Source organism: Hylobates moloch, unplaced genomic scaffold (genome assembly GCF_009828535.3).
Source record: "Hylobates moloch isolate HMO894 unplaced genomic scaffold, HMol_V3 SCAFFOLD_12, whole genome shotgun sequence".
NCBI classification, from domain to species: Eukaryota; Metazoa; Chordata; class Mammalia; order Primates; family Hylobatidae; genus Hylobates; species Hylobates moloch.
Genome location: NW_026652287.1, coordinates 33654301 through 33674180, shown reverse-complemented (window position 1 = coordinate 33674180; position 19880 = coordinate 33654301). Strand labels below are relative to the sequence as shown.

Sequence of the window (19880 nt, the reverse complement as noted above, 5' to 3'; positions counted from 1 at the left end):
TTTATTTGTTTTTCAGACAGAGCCTATTCCGTCACCCAGGCCTGGAATGCAGTGGCAGGATCTCAGCTCACTGCAACCTCTGCCTCCCAGGTTCAAGTGATTCCTGCCTCAGCCTCCCAAGTAATTGGGATTACAGGCGCCAACTGTAGAGCGCCCGATCCTGTCGCTGTTTGGGGCACCACTGCGTAACCCACACAGACCTAGGGGGACTGAAAAAAGTGGGGGAAACGGGAATAAAAGAGACAAAAGAGTATATTTGGAAGAAGGGATCAGGGGACACCTTGCCTCTAGTGGACAAGGGCCCTGAGCTTTACACAGCCCTCCATATTTATTAGGCAAAAGAGATAGTGAGAAGGGGGCGTGGAAGAAGGGGTCAGCTGCTCAGTCCAGAGTAGGGTTTGCAAGATGGCATTCTCTAGATGTCCCAGTAGATAACCTCAAGGAGCTCAGCACTAGGAAGCGATTGCCCTCAGCAAACCTGGCAGCGGAAGCAGTCATGAGTTTGTCCACATCGTGCATTCATGATAAAGTTTGCTGTTTGATCATATAGCCTCCAGTGGAGTGCTGAGTTGGTCACATCCCATGGGCCTTCAGCTCCCAACAGCCCACCACCACGCCCAGCTAATTTTTTGTGTGTATTTTTAGTAGAGACAGGGTTTCACCATGTTGGCCAGGCTGGTCTTGAACTTCTGACGTCAAGTGATCCGCCTGCCTCGGCCTCTCAAGAGACCCTCTTAAAAAAGAAAAAAAAGAGGTTAAGATTGTAAATCCTAAAAAAAAAGCAAAAGCTCTATGTAGATTTCACAGCATCTTTATTTATAGCACTTAAAACCAGGAAAACAGTGCAAATATATCTCATAGGTGAATGGATAAACAAACTAGTACATCAAATATGTATACTACTCTCTAATATGAACAAATTTCATCTGGTTAGATACATGGTGGTAAAAAAATAATAATAAAACGATTCATCAACTCATATAAACCTTAGGAGTAATTTGCTGAGTGGCAAACATGCCAAAAGCTTACATACTCTCTATCAATGAAAATTCATATAACTTATTTATATAAAATTTATAAAAACCATTTACAAAAACAATTTTATTTTTATCACATTCATGAAATTATGAAATTGTACTGATAGGAGAAAAGTGGTTGGCAGAGTTATGTTTGGATGGAGTGTAAGCATAAAAGGTAGCATGAGGGACTTTGTGTTCATTAGTTTTATGTGGTTGCAGTGGTTACACAAATCTATACATGTAATACAACTTCTTAGAGTACAAACTAAAAAAGAAAAAAACATGTAAAAATTAGTCAAATCCCAAATAAGATTAGTTTACTTTATAGTATCCTACCAATGTTGTTTTTCAGTTTTGATAATTATGGTTATGTAGGATATTACATTAATTAATAATGTAACCATTACTAGAAATTGGTTGAAGGACACAAGCAAAGCCTCTAGACTAGTTTTGCAATTTCTTTTGAGTTCAAATTTATTTAAGTTGAAGGTGGTTTTATAAACTGATCATCTCTATAATCTTAGTTAAGCAAGTCCAAATATGTTGTTATGTTAATATATTTAACATATTCAGTTTCTTTTTAAACTACTTAAGTTTGCTTAACGTACAATTAAGCTTAGAGCCAAAGAAAGGAAAAGAGCTAATCATAATATGGGGTGGTTGTTCTGGAGTATTTTCTGACACCAATAAATTCTTTAATTCTCCCACACCAACTGGGTGTTCTACAGTTCAATTCTGACATTAACTTCTCCAAGTTAGTGCAAACTCCACAACTTAAGGGGCTCAGTCCAAGACTTCCCCCACATCAGATGCCACTCACAAGGACAACCTGCAGTTCTGAATGGTGATAAATTCCGGGTTCCCACTACCCCTACTCAGGTTTGATAATTTGCTACAGGGCTCACAAAACTCAAGAAAACAGCGTACTTTGTTTTACTGGTTATAAAGGATACAAATGAACACTTAAATGAAGAGGTACATAGAGTAAAGCCTAAAAAGGGTTCTCCTAATATCAGGAGCCTCCATCCCTATGAAGTTGGGGGTGCACCACCCTCCTGGGCTATTTGGAGTTCCCTTAATCTCATTGTCTAATCTAATTAATCTCCAGTACCCCTCCCCTTCCAGGAGGTGGGAGAAATGGGGCACAAAGTTTCCATCCTCTAGTTACTTGATCTTCCTAGGGAACAGCCCCATTCTGAGGCTGTCTAGGGGACCAACCATAAGTCACCTCAGTAGTATAATCAGGTGTAATTAAAAGGGCAGTGCTATGAATAACAACAGCAAAAACAAAACAAAACAAAACCAAAAAAACCACTCCTATCACTCATGAAATTCTAAGGGTTTTAGGAGCTCTGTGCCAGGAACCAGGAACAAAGACCAAATGTATTTCTTATTATACCACAATTTTACAAAACAGTAAAAATAAACAGTAATGAGACAGTATATTATGGAGTCATTGGCAAGGCAAGTAGAAATGAGGATTAAGGTATCCTGTCTGAAAATGCACACCAGGTGTATTAGCTGATGTTTAAGGTTATACTTATTGAGAAAAAGCACTCAGATATTCATCATTTTCACCACATTTCATGCCTTCATGAGCTCTTGATAGTTTGCTAAAGGTGTCCCACATTTATTTGATAGTATGTTCGGAACAATTTTACTTTCTATGTGATCTCCTGACAAATGATGAAGCAGAGTGCATCACTGAAATCCTGCCATTAATACTGTCACCTTAAAGTTATTCTCCAGTGTAAACTTTGACACTCACTGAGGTCATATTTCTGGGTAAAGACTTTGTCATGGTCATAATGTTCCTATCAACAATAAGCTCACTTACGTTGAAATCTATGAGGAAACCTGATAATAAAGTCTATCTTTCCACAGAAGACTTTCCCTAGTCTTTGTATTCACAGAATTTATCTCTGTATACTTTTCAGACATATGAGCAGAAATTATTGCTCAAAACATCTCCACATTCATATAGTTTATTCAATGTGTTTTCATTGACAGAAAATATGAGGTAAAAGACCACTAAAGGCACTACCTTATTTACTGTATTCATCAAGTTGATCTCTAGGGCAAATTATTTCACCTCCTGAGGACAGACACATATCTGTCAACAGGCAGCACCATGTTTAGGTTCCAGTTGGCTAGAAACACACTGATTAATGAAGTCTGAGTTGCCACAAAAGCCATTTCCATAGTCACTGTACTAGTAGGGTTTTCTTCTGCATGAGTTCACTTATAAGGAAGGAGCTGTGACTCTCCATTACAGGAGTTTTCAACTTGACTGATTCTACCCATTTCTCTTGTGTGCATTTTCTTATGTTTGACAAGGTTTGATAAGTGGGAGAAGGCTTTCTCACAATCACTGCATCCATACGGCCTCTCTCCTGTATGCGTTCTTTGATGTACATTGAGTACTGACTTTGTGGTGAAGGCTTTTCCACATTCATTGCACTCATAAGGTTTCTCTCCTGTGTGAATTCTCTGATGGGTAATGAGGCCATATTTGTGTGAATAGGATTTTCCGCACTCGGTACATACAAAGGGAGTCTTTCCTGTATGACATCTCTCATGTTGTATGAGGCATATTTTCTGGCTGAAGGCTTTACCACATTCATTGCATTCATAGGGTTTTTCTCCTGTATGAGTTCGCTGATGTATAATAAGAGTGCGCTTTGTGGTGAAGCCTTTACCACATTCATTGCATATGTAAGATTTCTCTCCTGTATGAGTTCGCTGATGTATAATGAGAGTGCGTTTGACAGTGAAGCCTTTTCCACATTCACTGCATACGTAAGATTTTTCTCCTGTATGGGAGCGCTGATGTACAATGAGATTGCTCTTCACGGTAAAGCCTTTTCCACATTCACTACACATATAGGGTTTCTCTCCAGTATGAGTTCGCTGATGTACAACAAGATAGCGCTTCATGGTGAAGCCTTTTCCACATTCACTGCATATATAGGGTTTCTCCCCTGTATGAGTTCGCTGATGTACAATGAGATTGCTCTTCACAGTGAAACCTTTTCCACATTCCTGGCACACATAAGGTTTCTCTCCACTATGAGTTCGCTGATGAGCAATTAGATAGCGCTTCATTGTAAAGCCCTTTCCACACTCACTGCACATATAGGATTTCTCTTCTGTATGGGTTTGTTGATGTGTAATGAGCCTACTCTTCACAGTAGAGCCTTTTCTATATTCATTGGGTATACAGATTTTGTCTCTTATATTAGTTTTCAGATGCTTAGTGAACAGGACACTTCTGGATAATTTCTCACATTGACCACTTCCAGGATTCTCTTGTATACAAATGTTCTCATGGTAAATGAGCTGAGACTCCCTAAGGAAGGTTTGCTCACATTCAATGCATGCATGGGGTTTCTCAATTTTCTGAGTCCTCTGATGCTTGAAGACTTGGAATTTAGTATGGATGCATTTTGCATTTTCAGAAAATCTAGTTTTAGTATGCGTACATTCATGCTTACCATGTAGAAGCGTTTTCTCACCTCCAATAAACTCAACAGGGTTATTTATTCCATGTCTTCTCTTCTGGTTGATTAAACTTAAACTTGATTTCAAATTTTTTCTGTACAAGTCAAATGTATCATGATTTTGCACCACAGGAAAATGTGTCTTGCTGAGATGTACAATATTTCTAAGTGTATTCTGTCCATTGCATTGCTGCACACTCTTCAGAAGTCTTTGGTTTGGAGAGTGCTCTTGCAGATGACTGTCAACTTTCCTGACTCCTAAGAAAGAACAGAGTAACAAATTCTTCCATGAGAATTGTATGAGATAAAAATGCTTATGAGGACGGGTGCGGTGGCTCATGCCTGCAATCCCAGCACTTTGGGAGGCTGAGGCGGGCAGATCACGAGGTCAGCAGTTCAAGACCAGCCTGACCAATGTGGTGAAACCCCGTCTCTACTAAAATTACAAAATTAGCCGGGCGTGGTGGCACGTGCCTGTAATCCCAGCTACTCAGGAGGCTGAGGCAGGAGAATCACTTGATCCCAGGAGGACGAGGTTGCAGCGAGCCGAGATTGGGCCATTGCACTCCAGCCTGCGTGATAGAGCGAGATTCAGTCTCAAAAAAAAAAAAGAAAGAAAAAGCTTATGAGATGATTTGCTGGGGGCTGGCTCTTTATTGTCAATTCTATGATCCCAGTATAAAAGGAAATTATAAAGATATAAGCTGAAATAAGTAAGAATCAGATCCAAGAAAAGACAAAAAGTCTTTAAAGCTATAACAACATTAAAAAAGTTATCAGATGGGGAGATGAATATATAGTGGAGCTGCTTAGGTACCTTCAGATACTTCACATCTGTGACACCTTTCCTTAATGACTACAATAAGACTCCTATAGCCACTGTCCTTGCTGGTTCTCACTTACCTGGACAATTTTTATTCTGGATTTTAGCATCTGTTATCCATGGTTCTTGTCCATGGGCCAACTTGGAGAGTACATCTGGTTTGCTAGTTTGATACCCTGTTCATGTGGAAAGACAAACACAAACATACTGAATTGGAGTCCAGTATGTCAAGATGGGAAAATAATACATTCGATGAAGAAAACAATTTCAAAGTAAGCATTCTCTCTTAGAAGAGATTACACCACTTTGGGGTCAGAGAGGGGACTGAAAATGTAACTCTTCCAAACACCACAGTGACTGTAAAGCTTTGATTAGGTGAGTATAGGACGGTGTCTGGGCATTGTAGGCACCTCTAGGTGACACAGGGGAACTATTCTTACCCAGTGATACTAGGTGGTTATAGTTCTCCACCATCACATCCCGGTACAGGTTCTTCTGAGCAGTGTCCAGGAGCTGCCACTCCTCCCAGCTGAATTCCACAGCCACATCCTCCAGGGACAGTGATTCCTGTAATTACAAAGTCCTATTCAATACGATATGAACTCCTATTGTTAATATAGAAGTATAAGATAATTTTTTTTTAATTTTCACAATACAGCCTGCATCTATATTCCTTTCTCAAATATACTTTGGTAGGAGCAAAATCCTCTATCCATACATTTTAGTGCCTATTTCTAAATATTAAACATAGGCAAATGACATCAGGACAAATAAAACATCCCTACATTACCAATGACTTCACAACCAATATAAGGATCTGTCATGAATAGACTTCACATCTTGAATTCATAAAACAGTGCTTTTAAATAAACGTAAGAGAAAAGATGAAACTATATCTGTATAAAGCACAAAAGGCCCCTAAAGTTGATTAGATTTTTATTTATTTTTTTAATTTTTAAAGAGACAGGGTCTTGCTCTGTAGCCCCAAATGGAGTGCAGTGTCACGGTAGTAGCTCAATGCAACCTTGAACTCCTAGGCTCAAGCGACCTTCCCACCTCAGCCTCTCAAGTAACTAGGACTACAGGTGGATGCTACTACCAATTTTTGTAGAGACAGGGTCTTATTATGTTGACCAGGCTGGTCTTGAAGTCCTGGCCTCAAGAGATCCTCCTGCCTCGGCCTTCCAAAGTGCTGGGATTACAGGTGTGTGCCACTGCACCCAGCAAAAAAAAAAAAAAAAAAAAACTTCTAACAGAAAAACATATATACATATGTGTATTAATGGACAGATTAACAGCATATTGGATACACTGAAGATTATTGGTGAATTGGAATATATAACTGTGGAAATCGCAGAAAATGCAGTACAGAGAAAAAAAGATAAATCATAACAAAGCCAAGTTAATAAATATGAAATACAGTGTTGCAAGACCTAGTATATGCCCACTTATGGTTTCTAAAAGGGAAAATGGTGTAATAGAGAAGCAATATCTATTAATAAATATCTAAAACCTAAAATATTTCAGGACTAAATACCTCAAATCTCAAATTCAGAAATCCCAACAAGTTCAGAGCAGGAAGTCACAACTGGTGTGACCCATCAGATTGAAACTACCATAGATCAAATGCAAAGGGAAAACTATAGAATCATCAAGAGAAAAAAGACAGATTACCTACAAAGAAATAACAAAATATACTGATGGCTGACATTTCAATAATATAATCCAGAAACATATGGAATACAATCTTCAAAGTCCTGATTCTTGCAACAAAAAAGGCCAATTTTGGAAGGCCATTTGGGATTAAAACACATGCCTAGCAGATGACTTGCTGTCTTACAACCATGATATCAAGGACCTGTTTGTCAACTAAACTGTCATTCTCCTGCTTCACAATAACTTTTCAGAGAACTGCAGAGTGTGAAGTAGAGGTAACTAAGATCCAAGGAAATACTGATAAGAGAATCTATGCTATATTACTGTGTGGGATGCTGCATAGTCAAGAAAGTAGACTCATGAGAGGGCACAAGTGCTCAAGCCTGGTCAGCTTATCTCATTCCAAAATCTTTATGTGAGATGTCTATCGACTGGGTAAGTTAAAGTTAAATTTCTACCTCACTCCACAGTCCAAAAGAATTTATTACTGGATGGAAATCTTGCAGGCCAACTCTAAGGTGTCCTCTGATAATCTCATTTTCTAGCTGCAGTGACTTCTGACATCAACTACCTGGGTTAGGCCAAACTTCCCAGGTTAAAAGCACAATCCTCCACAAGAAGGCCCTTGCTTCAGACATGAGCTGTAAGCTTAAGGCTACACAGACCACCCTCAACTCCAGCGAGCTGGCTACAAATGTGTGGAGCTACCATGACTCCCTCAGGTTTAAAAACTTGATAGAACAACTCAGAGAACCCAAGAAAGTGCTGTGTTTACAGTTAGCACTTTACTACTGCAAAATGACACAAATCAGAATCAGCTAAAGGAAAATATGCACAGGGTGAGGTCTGGGAAGGTTCCAAACACAAAGCTGCTGACTGCCCTCTCCTCATGGAATCCTGGGTGGCATTACATCTTCCTGACTACATCGTATAACAATATTCAAGAGTACTTGCCAGCCAGCGAGGCGCACCTAAACTTTGATGTCCAGAGATTTTACTGAGACTTCATTATGTAGGCACAGTTTATTGAAGCATTGCCCATGTAGCTGAGTTCAGTCTTCAGTTCCCTCCCCTTCCTGACTGGTATTACATGGCTCAAAGCCACAACTCTCTAATCACTTAGTGCTCTTTTTGGCATGGGCAGCCCCTATCCAGAGTCATGTCATTGCCATAAATTATCTAGGCACCCACTATGAGTCACCACTATACATGTGGATGTAAACTATCAAATATGAGTGGCCTACCATGAATGACAGAGACACTCTTATAACTTGGGTAATTACAAGGGTTTAGAGGTTACCTCCCAGGAATGAAAACAAAGGCTAGCCAAATTCTTTATTACACTCTAGGTGTTCCTGCCCCTTTGCAGTACCGTCCTCCTGAGTATCAAGTGGCCTAAAAGCTTGTTTCCAAAGAAAAGAATACAGCAAAAGTGACAAGATGCCACTTTAAGATTACACTCTATATGACTTCCATCTTGCTAGCAGAATCTGTCATTTTCTAGCTTTGATTAAACAATTTGGCACATAGGGGAGGTGCATGTGACAAAAAACTAAAGGTGGGCTTAGACGAACAGACAGGTAGAAACTGAGGACCTCAACTAAACTGCCTCATTTCTCATTCTGGAAATGAATCCTCCCAATAACCACATAAGTGAGCTTAGAAGCGCATCTTTTCCCATTTCAGCCTTCAGATCAGATTCCAACCCAGCTAACACCTTGACTACCACCCCCATGAGAGACTGTGAATCAAAGCAGCCAGGTAAGCCATGCCCTTATTCCTGAGCCACAGAAAGTGTGAGATTTTTTTTTTTAAGTGTTGTTTCAAGTCACTACATTTTGGAGTAATTTCTTAGGTACTAATAGACAATTAATATAAGATGTAAACTTAAGAAGAACTTATGAGGCCAGGAGTGGGGCACATATCTGTAATTACAGTACTTCCAGAGGATAGTTTGAGCCCAGGAGTTTGAGACCAACCTGAGCAACATAGTGAGACCCTGTCTCTATTCTCTACAAAGAACAAAAAATTAGCTGGGTGTGGCAGTGGATGCCTGTGGTCTCAGCTATTCAGGAGGCTAAGGCAGGCAGATGGTGGTTGAGGCTGCAGTGAGCCATAATTGTGCTACTGCACTCCATCCTGGGGAAGAGAGCGAGTCCCTGTCTCAAATAAAGAAAAAAAAAAGGAATAAATGAAAACATGTTCATGATATAAGTAAAAAGCTTTAAAAAAAATGACTTCTGCATGGGAAAAAATATTTTGAACAAGCTGAAAGAGAAGTAGACTCTAGAAAAATATTTGCAACATATAAAAGAATCAATATCCAGTCAAGATAAACAATTATAAATAAAACCACAAAAAAATTAAATGAGCAAAGACTACAGACACTTTATGACAGAATAAATAATCCAAAGAAACAACAAAGAGATGAGAAGGATCTGAACCTCACTGGTGAATGGGAAAATGCAAAAAAAGGCAAAATAATACTGGATCATCTAGATCATGGAAAATACACAATTTGATAACACAGTTAAGTGCTGGCAAGATTTGCAGCACTGAATGTTCTTTTTGTGCAGTGTTTTCCAACACTAACAACCAATTCTCCAATTATCTAAACATAAACTAGATGTCCAACAATTCAATTCAATTCTGACACTATCTGTGTCAGAATCCACAGATTTAAGGGTTCAATCCCACAAGACTGCCTCCTCTTGAGTTCCTCTGCCCAGCCGCCCCACTGTCTGGGAAGTGAGGAGCGCCTCTGCCCAGTTGCCCACCATCTGGGAAGTGAGGAGCGCCTCTGCCCAGTTGCCCACCATCTGGGAAGTGAGGAGCGCCTCTGCCCAGTTGCCCACCATCTGGGAAGTGAGGAGCGCCTCTGCCTGGCCCCCGCAACGTCTGGGAAGTGAGGAGCACCTTTGCCCGGCTGCTGTGCGACCCTCCAAGTGTGAAGTGACAGCCTTGTGTGTGATCTTTCTGCCCTCCCCAAGTTTGCATTTTTGACATTAAAGTTTATTTTTCAATTAAAATTTTTAAATTGGAGAATATATAATTTAAAAAAAAAAGACGCCTCCTCTTAAGATGCCAGTCACAAGTCCTGGGCTACCAGTATTTCTGACTAACTGGCTGTAAATTAGGGGCTCCCACAAACCCCTCCTCAGGTTTGATAATTTACTAGAACAGTTCATAGAACTCAGGAAACACTTTACCTATGGTACCTAGTTAATAATAAAGGATATAACTCAGGAACCGCCAGACTGAAGAAATGCACAGGGCAAGATATGGAAGAGGGTGTGCCAAGCTTCCATTCCTCTCTGGGTGTGGCATCCTCCCAGCACCCTGGTATGTTCACCAACCTGAAGCTTGTTCAAGAGTACAAAAAATTAGCCGAGCATGGTGGTGGGTGCCTGTAGTCCCAGCTACTCGGGAGGCTGAGGCAGGAGAATGGTGTGAATCCGGAGGCAGAGCTTGCAGTGAGCCAAGATCGCGCCACTGCCCTCCAGCCTGGGCATCAGAGCGAGACGCCATCTCAAAAAAAAAAAGAAAGAAAAAAACTCACAGCCTGGGCGACAGAGCGAGACTCCATCTCAAAATAATAATAATAATAAATAAAACTTTTTTTTTTGAGACAGAGTATCGCTCTGTCACCCAGGCTGGAGTGCAGTGGCGTGATCTCAGCTCACTGCAACCTCCACCTCCCGGGTTCAAGGGATTCTCCTGCCTCAGCCTCCTGAGTAGCTGGGACTATAGGCGCGTGCCACCACGCCCAGCTAATTTTTGTATTTTTAGTAGAGACGGGCTTTCACCATGTAGGGCAGGATGGTCTCTATCTCTTGACCTCATGATCCGCCCGGGATTACAGGCGCGAGCCACCATGCCCGGTCTGTTCAAGAGTTTTTATAGAACTTACTCTCCAGTCCATTCCTCCTTTCAGTTCCAATCCCCTAATTGCTTGGTCTTTCTGGGGACCAGTCTCATCCTGACACTATCTAGAGGTCTCATCATTAGTCACCTCATGAGCAGAAATTCAGGTGTATCACAGGGTTTCCTTATGAATAACAAAAGACACACCTATTCCTCAGGAAGAAATTCCAAGGGTTTTAAGCATGCTGTGCCATGAACTGGGAACAACGACCAAATATACTTCTTATCCATGTCACTTTCTATATACCAGACTGTGAAAAATAAATATACATTTGGTCTCTGCCCTCCAAATCTTTGGAATTGCTGAAGTGTCTTTTACATGCTATTGAGATGACTGGTGCCTGGGGCTCTTCCATGGCCTAAGGAAGGGAGCTGGTTGCCAGGGGAACCAACCTTGTGATAGACAGTTGGAACTTTCAGTCTCACCTCTCCAACCAACCCCTGACCTCTGTGGAAGGGAGAGGTGATGGAAATTGAGCTTACCACCAATAGTTAATGAATAAATTATGCCTATGTAATGAACCCACCAAAACAATAAAAGGATGAGGTTGAGAGCTTCCAGGCTGCTGAACATAAGGTAGTCCTGGAAGGGCAGAATACCCAGAAGGGCATGGAAGCCCTGAGGCCCTTCCCCATTACCTGACCTATGCATCTTTTCCAACTGGCCATTCCTGAGTTGTACCCTTTCATAATAAGCCAGTAATCTAGTAAGTAAACTGTCTTCCTGCATTTTTTGAGCCTTCTAGCAGATGAATAGATCTGAGAAGGGGGTTGTGGGGACATCCAATTGGTAGGCAAGTCCAAAAGAAGTTGTGAGTAACCTGGGGACCCAGTACTTTTCAGGGGGGCAGTCTTGTGGGACTGAGCCCTCAACCTGTGGAGTCTGTCCTAAGTCTAGGCAATTAGTGTCAGAATTGAGTAAATTTTAGAATACCTAATAGGTATGGAGAATTGAATTGATGTGTGGGAAAAACCCCACATATCTGGTGTCAGATGTGGGGAAAAGAGAGATCAGACTGTTACTGTGTCTATGTAGAAGGAAGTAGACATGAGACTCCATTTTGTTCTATACTAAGAGAAATTCTTCTGCCTTGAGATGCTGTTAATCTGTAACCCTAGCCCCAACCCTGTGCTCGCAGAAATATATGCTGTGTTGACTCAACGTTTACTGGATTTAGGGCTATGCAGAATGTGCCTTGTTAAAAAAGCACTTGAAGGCGGTATGCTTGTTAAAAGTCATCACCATTCTCTAATCTCAAGTACCCAGGAACACAATGCACTGCAGAAGGCCACAGGGGCCTCTGCCTAGGAAAGCCAGGTATTGTCCAAGGTTTCTCCCCAAGTGATAGCCTGAGATATGGCCTCGTGGGAAGGGAAAGACCTGATCGTCCCCTAGTCCGACACCAGGGGACACCCGTAAACGGTCTGTGCTGAGAAGGATTAGAAAAAGAGGAAGGCCTCTTTGTAGCTGAGATAAGAGGAAGGCATCTGTCTCCTGCCAACTACTTGGGAGGCTGAGGCAAGAGAATGGCGTGAACCTGGGAGGTGGAGCTTGCAGCGAGCCAAGACCGCGCCACTGCACTCTAGCCTGGGCGACAGAGCAAGACTCTGTCTCAAAATAAATAAATAAATAAATTAGTAATTAAAAAAAAAGTTGGTTGGCAGGCACCAGCATGCAAAGAATGCCAATATTCCAAAAATGGTCTGGAGTATGTACATTAAAATGACAACCATAGTTCCTTCTTGAGTGGTGATTCATGTATCATTGTAATGGTCAAAAGTTGAACTACCAACAAAAAGCATGCATTCTTTCAAATTGAGTCTACTTTTTTTTCCTTCTTTTTGAGACAAGGTCTTACTTTGTTACCCAGGTTGGAGTGCAGTGGTGCAAACACGGCTCACTGTAGCCTCCTCCTCCTGAGCTCTAGCAATTCTCCCACTTTAGCCTCCCGAGTAGCTGGGACTACAGGTGTGCACCACCACACCCAGCTAATTTTTGTATTTTTTGTAGAGACGGGGTTTCACCATGTTGCCCAGGCTGGTCTTGAACTCCTGACCTCAAGCGATCCAGAATCTACTTCTTAAGGCAGAATGAACCCCCACCTCTACTCCCAAAAGCAATCTAAGTTAATTTCTCCCTAGAACACAATTATCCCAGTATATACTTCCTTAAGTTCAACTGACTTTTTCAGGCCACCATAAAGCTATCAAAAAATCAAAGGGAAAATATCACCTGGGTCTTGATCATTTTCTTCTGTGCTCAGAAAATAGTGGATAACATGGACTATATGTCTTTGTCTCTTCTGCATTTGCCATGAAGTTTTTGAAGTTTTCCTAGTCAGAAATATTAGTGTCCACTTAAAGTTGTCCCCAGAAATTACGATATCCAAGGCCAGCAACCTCCTTCTTCTTCCTTCATTGCTTCACTTGAGTTATCTTGCTTCTGGGAGCCAGGAGCTGAGGAATGATAAACAAAATGGCTTTAAGTGTACATTAACTCTGGGTCCAGACATTGTCACTGCTGCTCTGCACTTACCTTAAATAAAAGACCCTAATATTTCTAACAGTTCCTTTATTTGGTGCCTCAGAGGTTTTCATGGTTCTAAATATGTGAAAGCTATGCCCTTCTTTTGTAAAGTAGAAGTGGCTTGACTATTATAGAGAAGGTGGGAAAGCAGAACCGGCACAGCACAATGCCTCAGAGGCAGGTGTCTGGGGAAAAGAAAGAGAGATCAGACTGTTACTGTGTCTATGTAGAAAGAAGTAGACATAAGAGACTCCATTTTGTTCTGTACTAGGAGAAATTCTTCTGCCTTGAGATGCTGTTAATCTGTAACCCTAGCCCAACCCTGTGCTCGCAGAGACATGTGCTGTGTCGACTCAAGGTTTCATGGATTTAGGGCTGTGCAGGATGTGCTTTGTTAAAAAAGTGCTTGAAGGCAGTATGCTTGTTAAAAGTCATCACCATTCTCTAATCTCAAGTACCTAGGGACACAATACACTGCAGAAGGCCTCAGGGACCTCTGCCTCAGAAGGCCAGGTATTGTCCAAGGTTTCTCCCCATGTGATAGCCTGAGATATGGCCTCATGGGAAGGGAAAGACCTGACCATCCCCCACCCTGACACCTGTAAAGGGTCTCTGCTGAGGAGGATTAGTAAAAGAGGAAGGCCTCTTTGCAGTTGAGATAAGAGGAAGGCATCTGTCTCCTCCTCGTCCCTGGGAATGGAATGTCTCGGTGTAAAACCCGATTGTATGTTCTATTTACTGAGATAGGAGAAAACTGCCTTAGGGCTGGAGGTGAGACATGCTGGCGGCAATACTGCTCTTTATTGCACCGTAATGTTTGTGTGCGTGCACATCAAGGCACAGCACCTTTCCTTAAACTTATTTATGACACAGAGACCTTTGTTCACATGTTTTCCTGCTGACCCTCTCCCCACTATTACCCTATTGTCCTGCCACATCCCCCTCTCCGAGATGGTAGAGATAGTGATCAATAAATACTGAGGGAACTCAGAGACCAGTGCCTGCGTGGGTCCTCCGTATGCTGATGAGCGCCGGGTCTCCTGGGCCCACTTTTCTTTCTCTATACTTTGTCTCTGTCTCTTACTTCTTTTCTCAGTCTCTCATCCCACCTGACAAGAAACACCCACAGGTTGTGAAGGGGCTGGCCCCCTTCAAGGTGAATTCTCAGACAGATCAATTTTAGGAAAGAGAACACATGGAAGGCTCCAAGAATGTTTTTAAAAACCATGTGTGCCCATGTACTGGTTCAAAAGTCTCTGTAGGCTCTACGGGTATACATACCTCGTGTCAAGACCAATGTACTAAGCAAATCACAAGAACTGTCTCATTTCACATTATGCGCTAAAGGAGTAACTTTACCCAAGAGAGCTTTGTCCTTTGCCCACAGTTCCTATGAGGCAAACTGTAAACCTTTGGAATACGCTGCTTGACAAAACTGTCTTTGGTTATCAGGGCAATTTAAGCCATGCCAAATTGTCTATCCTAATAATGTGATTTACTGTGGGAGGCCTTGGACCACGTGGTATTAGTTTGATATCTGGAGGAGCTGGAGATTGAAGTCAGCCTCATAGGCAGTCAATTGTGTGTATGTTAACTGATATCCAATAAAACTCTGGACACCAAGGCCTAGGTGAGTGGCAACAATGGTTACAATGGCTGGCAATAATAATATAAGTGTGTATATATAAGGATATGATAATTTAAAAACGTATGAAGCAAAACAGAATGAGAGAGGATTAGACAATTCAACAATAATAATTGAAGACTACATCACCCTACTCGCAATAATAAAGAAAACAAATAGAAACTCAGCAAGGATACCAAAAACTTGAACAACATTATCAACCAACTAGACTTAACTAACATTTAACACTGCACTCAACAGCAGTAAAATAAACATTTTTTTCAAGAGCACATGTTATGTTCTCCAGGAAAGATAATATCCCATGTGATAGCCTGAGATAGGGCCTCGTGGGAAGGGAAAGACCCGACCATTCCCCAGCCCGACATCCGTAAAGGGTCTGTGCTGAGGAGGATTAGTAAAAGAGGAAGGCCTCTTTTACTGGGATATGCTGGGATATAAAACAAGTGTCAATAAATTCTAAATATATTTTCCAACCACAATTTAATTATAAATCAATATCAGAATGAAATTTAGAAAATATCCAAATATTTGGAAATAAAATAGCACAGATCTGAATAACCAAGGTTAAAAAGAAAATCATGAGCCAGGCACGGTGTGGCTCACACCTATAATTTTCCAGCACTTTGGGAGGCTGAGATGGGTGGATCACTTGAGGCCAGAAGTTCCAGACCAGACTGGCCTACATGGTGAAACCCCACGTCTACTAAAAATACAAAAAATTAGCCAGGCACGGTGGCGCGCGCCTGTAATCCCAGTAATCCCAGCTATTCAGGAGGCCAAGATGGAAGAATCACTTCAACCCAGGAGGTGGGAGCAGAGACCGCGCCATCGCACTCCAGCAAGGGCGAGAGCAAGACCCTGTCTCAAAAAAAAAAAAAAAAAAGGAGAGAGGAAAAAGAAAATCACATGGGAAACTGGACAATATTTTGAACTGACTGGAAACAAAAACACAACATAAACATTAATTAGCTGTCCCTAAAGGACTTGTGTTAAAAAAAACTTTAAATCAGAAAAGAAAAAAAAAACCTGTATCAGAAAAGAAAACACCCTTAAATGATTACTCATTGTCCAAACTGAAAAACTATAAAACGAGGAGCAATTAAAACACAAACCAATTTGACTAAAAAAATAAAGAGGAAAGAGGAAAGTGGAAATCGGTGAAAAAAAAAAACAGAAACACATTTTTTTAAAAAAGCGCCCAACGAAGAATACGAAAAGTGACTGAAAAGATCAGTAAAATTGATACCCATTAATTAGAGTGATCAAGGAAAAAAGACACAAGTTACCTTGTGTCTAAAGAATGACATAGCTTTCCCACATTTAGAACCTTATTTTATTGCCCCAGGGTGTAAAAGCCTCCGAGGCATCAAATAAAGGAACTGTTAGAAATATTAGGTCCTTTATTTAAGGAAAGTGCACAGCAGCAGTGACAATCAGGAATGTAAGATGTAACATTATCACTGCTGACTCTACAAAACTTAAACAGCTTATGAAGTGACGTCATGAATTTTACGTCACAGATCTCTGTCTCCCTATGAGAAGAGTGGCGATGTGGAAAGACAAAGTTTTTGGTACGGACCGCGGAGACGGACTTGAACTTGATGGAGGGAAGTGGATTTGAGCAGGGGAAATGCAGCCTTCAAGTCTGTCCCCGCATTCAAGGTTTCAACCAATTATCAAGGGGCTCTGGCCTCCTCACACACTGACAGTCCCTACCAGGCTTCTCCGTGACTCGGCCCTATATTAAATCCCATATGAAACCCCAAACACGTCTAGGAAATTGAGAGGACATCTCCCCAACCCAGACATCTCTAAGGCTGAGCCCCACATTAAATCGAGACCCTGAACGAGGCCCCTGCGTTCACAGGTACAAACTTCTCATTCCAGTTCCCAATCACTGAGCCCCACAAGCCAAGTGACTCACAAGGGCCCCAAACCCAGACAGAGTCGGACTCGTCGCTGATTTCCTCAGACTCTTCATCCCTACAGCCAAAGGCCCCGTCATTAACGCCCCGCTTCCTCAGCGACTGCGTTCAAATACAGCCCCAATCAGGATGCTCCACGCACCATCGGTACACAGACCCACAGGCCGCGAGTCCATGCCCAGAACTCGACTCACCCGAGCCCGAACCTCTCCAGACACCACCGGCAGCGACAAAACGCCGCATCCACGCCGCGCTCCTGCGCGGCCTACGAGAAGTTGAGCGGTGAAGATGAAGTGAGGCAAGGACCACGGAGCCTGCCCGGGATCGCAAGTTCAGACTGCGGGCGCCGCTCTATGAGGTCACAGGGCTGCGCCCATCGCAGCGTTTCTGACAGCAGCGGCCATAATGGCTGTGGGGATCACTCTTAGCCACCTCAGTGCCTTTCTCTCTTCGTTGCAAGGGACACTCAAGAGTCGGGTGCCCAGCCAAGGCCAACACGGCACAGTGGCATTCTATTCAGCCTGCTGTGGGGAAAAAAGATGGCGGCGCCCTTTGTGCCCATTATAGCTGAGAGTGGAGCCTTAGCTGGAGCACCACGGGCACGGCCATCTTAGAGGAAGGCAGCAGCCGTAGGGCAGAGAAGATGCTCATATCCAGGACAATTTGGAAAAATAAACAAGGTTTGAAGAAGCCACGGTGCTGGCCAGGAAGCGGTCACAGAGTTGCCAAAACCAGTGGTCACTGAAAGTGTTAGATTTGGGGATAGGGCGGGTGTTGTAGACTGGGTAAGGCTTTTGTAGGTTAGATTAGACTCTGACTGAATGGACGAAGCCGAGAATAGGAGTGATGCTCCATTAAATGCTAATACCCACATGGGGCTTGCTATTAAACCTACTGCCAGTGGGGAAAGGGATGAGGAGGTGAAGGTGCAACTGTGTTAATATCTACATGTTTCCTTCCAGAAGTAAAGGAAGATGACAGTGGGGCACTTAAGAATATGAAATTATTAGAATGCGATCATCCTACTTTGCAATGGTTCCAGATTTTTTGAAAAGTCACACTTAAAAAATATTAGTTCTATTTTTGCAGATGTTGGCGTTGTAACTGGAGAAGATTTAAGTAAATATTGTATTTTTGGAAGGCAACCTAGAGCCAATTTAATTTTTTCGTTTTCTTTGACACAGCAATTCTAAAAGCTATTTAGTCAAAAGCTGTCTTAATATTAACCACAACTTTTGTAATTTACAAAAAAAAGGGAATTACAATGACAGAGGAATACTTTGGTAAATTATGGAACATCTGCTCAACTGTAAGAGTATATATCAATTTAAAAGAATATACTACAATTGTTTTATAAAAAAGAAAACTATATTTGTCAGAGGACAAAAAAATGATCTGCAGGATAGTATATATTTTATGGTCTTGTTATTGGAAGAAATCATAAACATCTTTTGGAAAATTGTGATTGGTTAAACAAGACATTTAGTTCGAATTAATATTGTTTGTGTTCATAGGTAGAGAATGCCATGTTTTTACTTGAAAAATATTCCCAATTTGCCGGGCGCGGTGGCTCAAGCCTGTAATCCCAGCACTTTGGGAGGCTGAGGCGGGCAGATCACGAGGTCAGGAGATCGAGACCATCCTGGCTAACCCCGTCTCTACTAAAAATACAAAAAAATTAGCCGGGCGTGTTGGCGGGCGCCTGTAGTCCCAGCTACTCGGAGAGGCTGAGGCAGGAGAATGGCGTGAACCCGGGAGGCGGAGCTTGCAGTGAGCCGAGATCGCGCCACTGCACTCTAGCCTGGGGGCCAGAGCAAGACTCCGTCTCAAAAAAAAAAAAAAAAAAGAAAAATATTCCCAATTTATACTTAATTTTACTATCTTTGTATCATAATCATGAATATATTATAAAACATGTTGATCTTAGAAAAAAATTAGGTATGATGATGTACAAGTTCATGGCATGATAAATGCAAAATAGGCTGTTTTCTTTCAGAAAATAAATATACTCATGCCTTTGAAAAATTCTGGAGAATATACTAACAATATTTGACTGTTCTGTACAATTATGGTGACTTAAAATTTCTTCATTTTACTTAAGTTTTGTCATTTCTAGAGAATCAGAATTTCATGTTCGTATAATTTCTTGAGTGTTATAACATATTCCATCCAGGATTAAATTTCAGCCCCGTTCATCTGGAATGTTAATCTCTGGTAGGTAAGTTTAGCACCTGGTCCACAGGACTATGAGCAGCCCATGATGGGACCCTCACTGATCATTTCCAGGAGTGGGCTGATAAAACTTTGCCACGGCAGGCTGTGCTGATTCACGGGACAAGGAAGGTGAGTCAAGGGCCTGGTTGGTGGAGCACTTTTGTCTGATTCATTGCTGGAGACAATCTGCCCTGAATCCATCCTGTTACAGTGCGGGAGTGGTGATGGGAGCACCAATCCACAATTTAGGGCAGAGATGTTCAAATTTAAGAAGGCTCTTTTTATAAATGCAGAATCTGAACCCCATCCCCAGAAATTCTAGCTTGGAAAGTCTGGGGAGTGACTCAAGAATTTGCCTTCTTTTACAAGCTTCTCAGAGAATGCTGAGGCAGGAACCCCAAAGAAAACACTTAGAAAGTTCTATAGTGTTCTGGACTTAAAAATATGATGGCTGTCTCCCCACAGTATATTTAGGCTTTGGTTCAAATTATATCTGCACAGAAAGGCCTTCCTTGAAAACTCTTCCTAAAATAACTCTGGTTACAATCTATGAACTTACTAGGCTTTATATTTCTTCCTAGCACTTATCTGAATTCGATTTTGTATTTATCTTACTCAGTCTCCTTTACCAGACTGTATGTCATATC

At 41.7% G+C, this 19880-nt stretch overlaps 1 protein-coding gene across 4 annotated transcripts; it reads right to left on the bottom strand.

The window, feature by feature from the left end:
• Nucleotides 1-615: 615 nt before the first annotated feature.
• On the bottom strand, nucleotides 616-17601 carry ZNF614 (zinc finger protein 614). Of its 4 annotated transcripts, XR_009208912.1 has the most exons (6): nucleotides 17214-17601; nucleotides 13156-13379; nucleotides 5783-5909; nucleotides 5423-5518; nucleotides 3064-4777; nucleotides 616-733 (listed from the first exon to the last, which is right to left on the bottom strand). XR_009208912.1 is itself a non-coding variant. In XM_032168948.2 (5 exons), exons 2-5 carry the CDS (start codon nucleotides 13168-13170, stop codon nucleotides 3258-3260), a joined length of 1758 nt encoding a protein of 585 aa, XP_032024839.1. In that variant the 5' UTR covers nucleotides 13171-13379; nucleotides 17214-17601; the 3' UTR covers nucleotides 796-3257. The 4 variants fall into 4 exon arrangements, 3 of the variants coding, with proteins under 3 accessions (XP_032024839.1, XP_058281003.1, XP_058281004.1); XM_032168948.2 differs by lacking the exon at nucleotides 616-733 and having other exon boundaries at nucleotides 796-4777; XM_058425020.1 differs by lacking the exons at nucleotides 616-733; nucleotides 17214-17601 and adding an exon at nucleotides 17019-17068 and having other exon boundaries at nucleotides 796-4777.
• Nucleotides 17602-19880: the final 2279 nt, after the last annotated feature.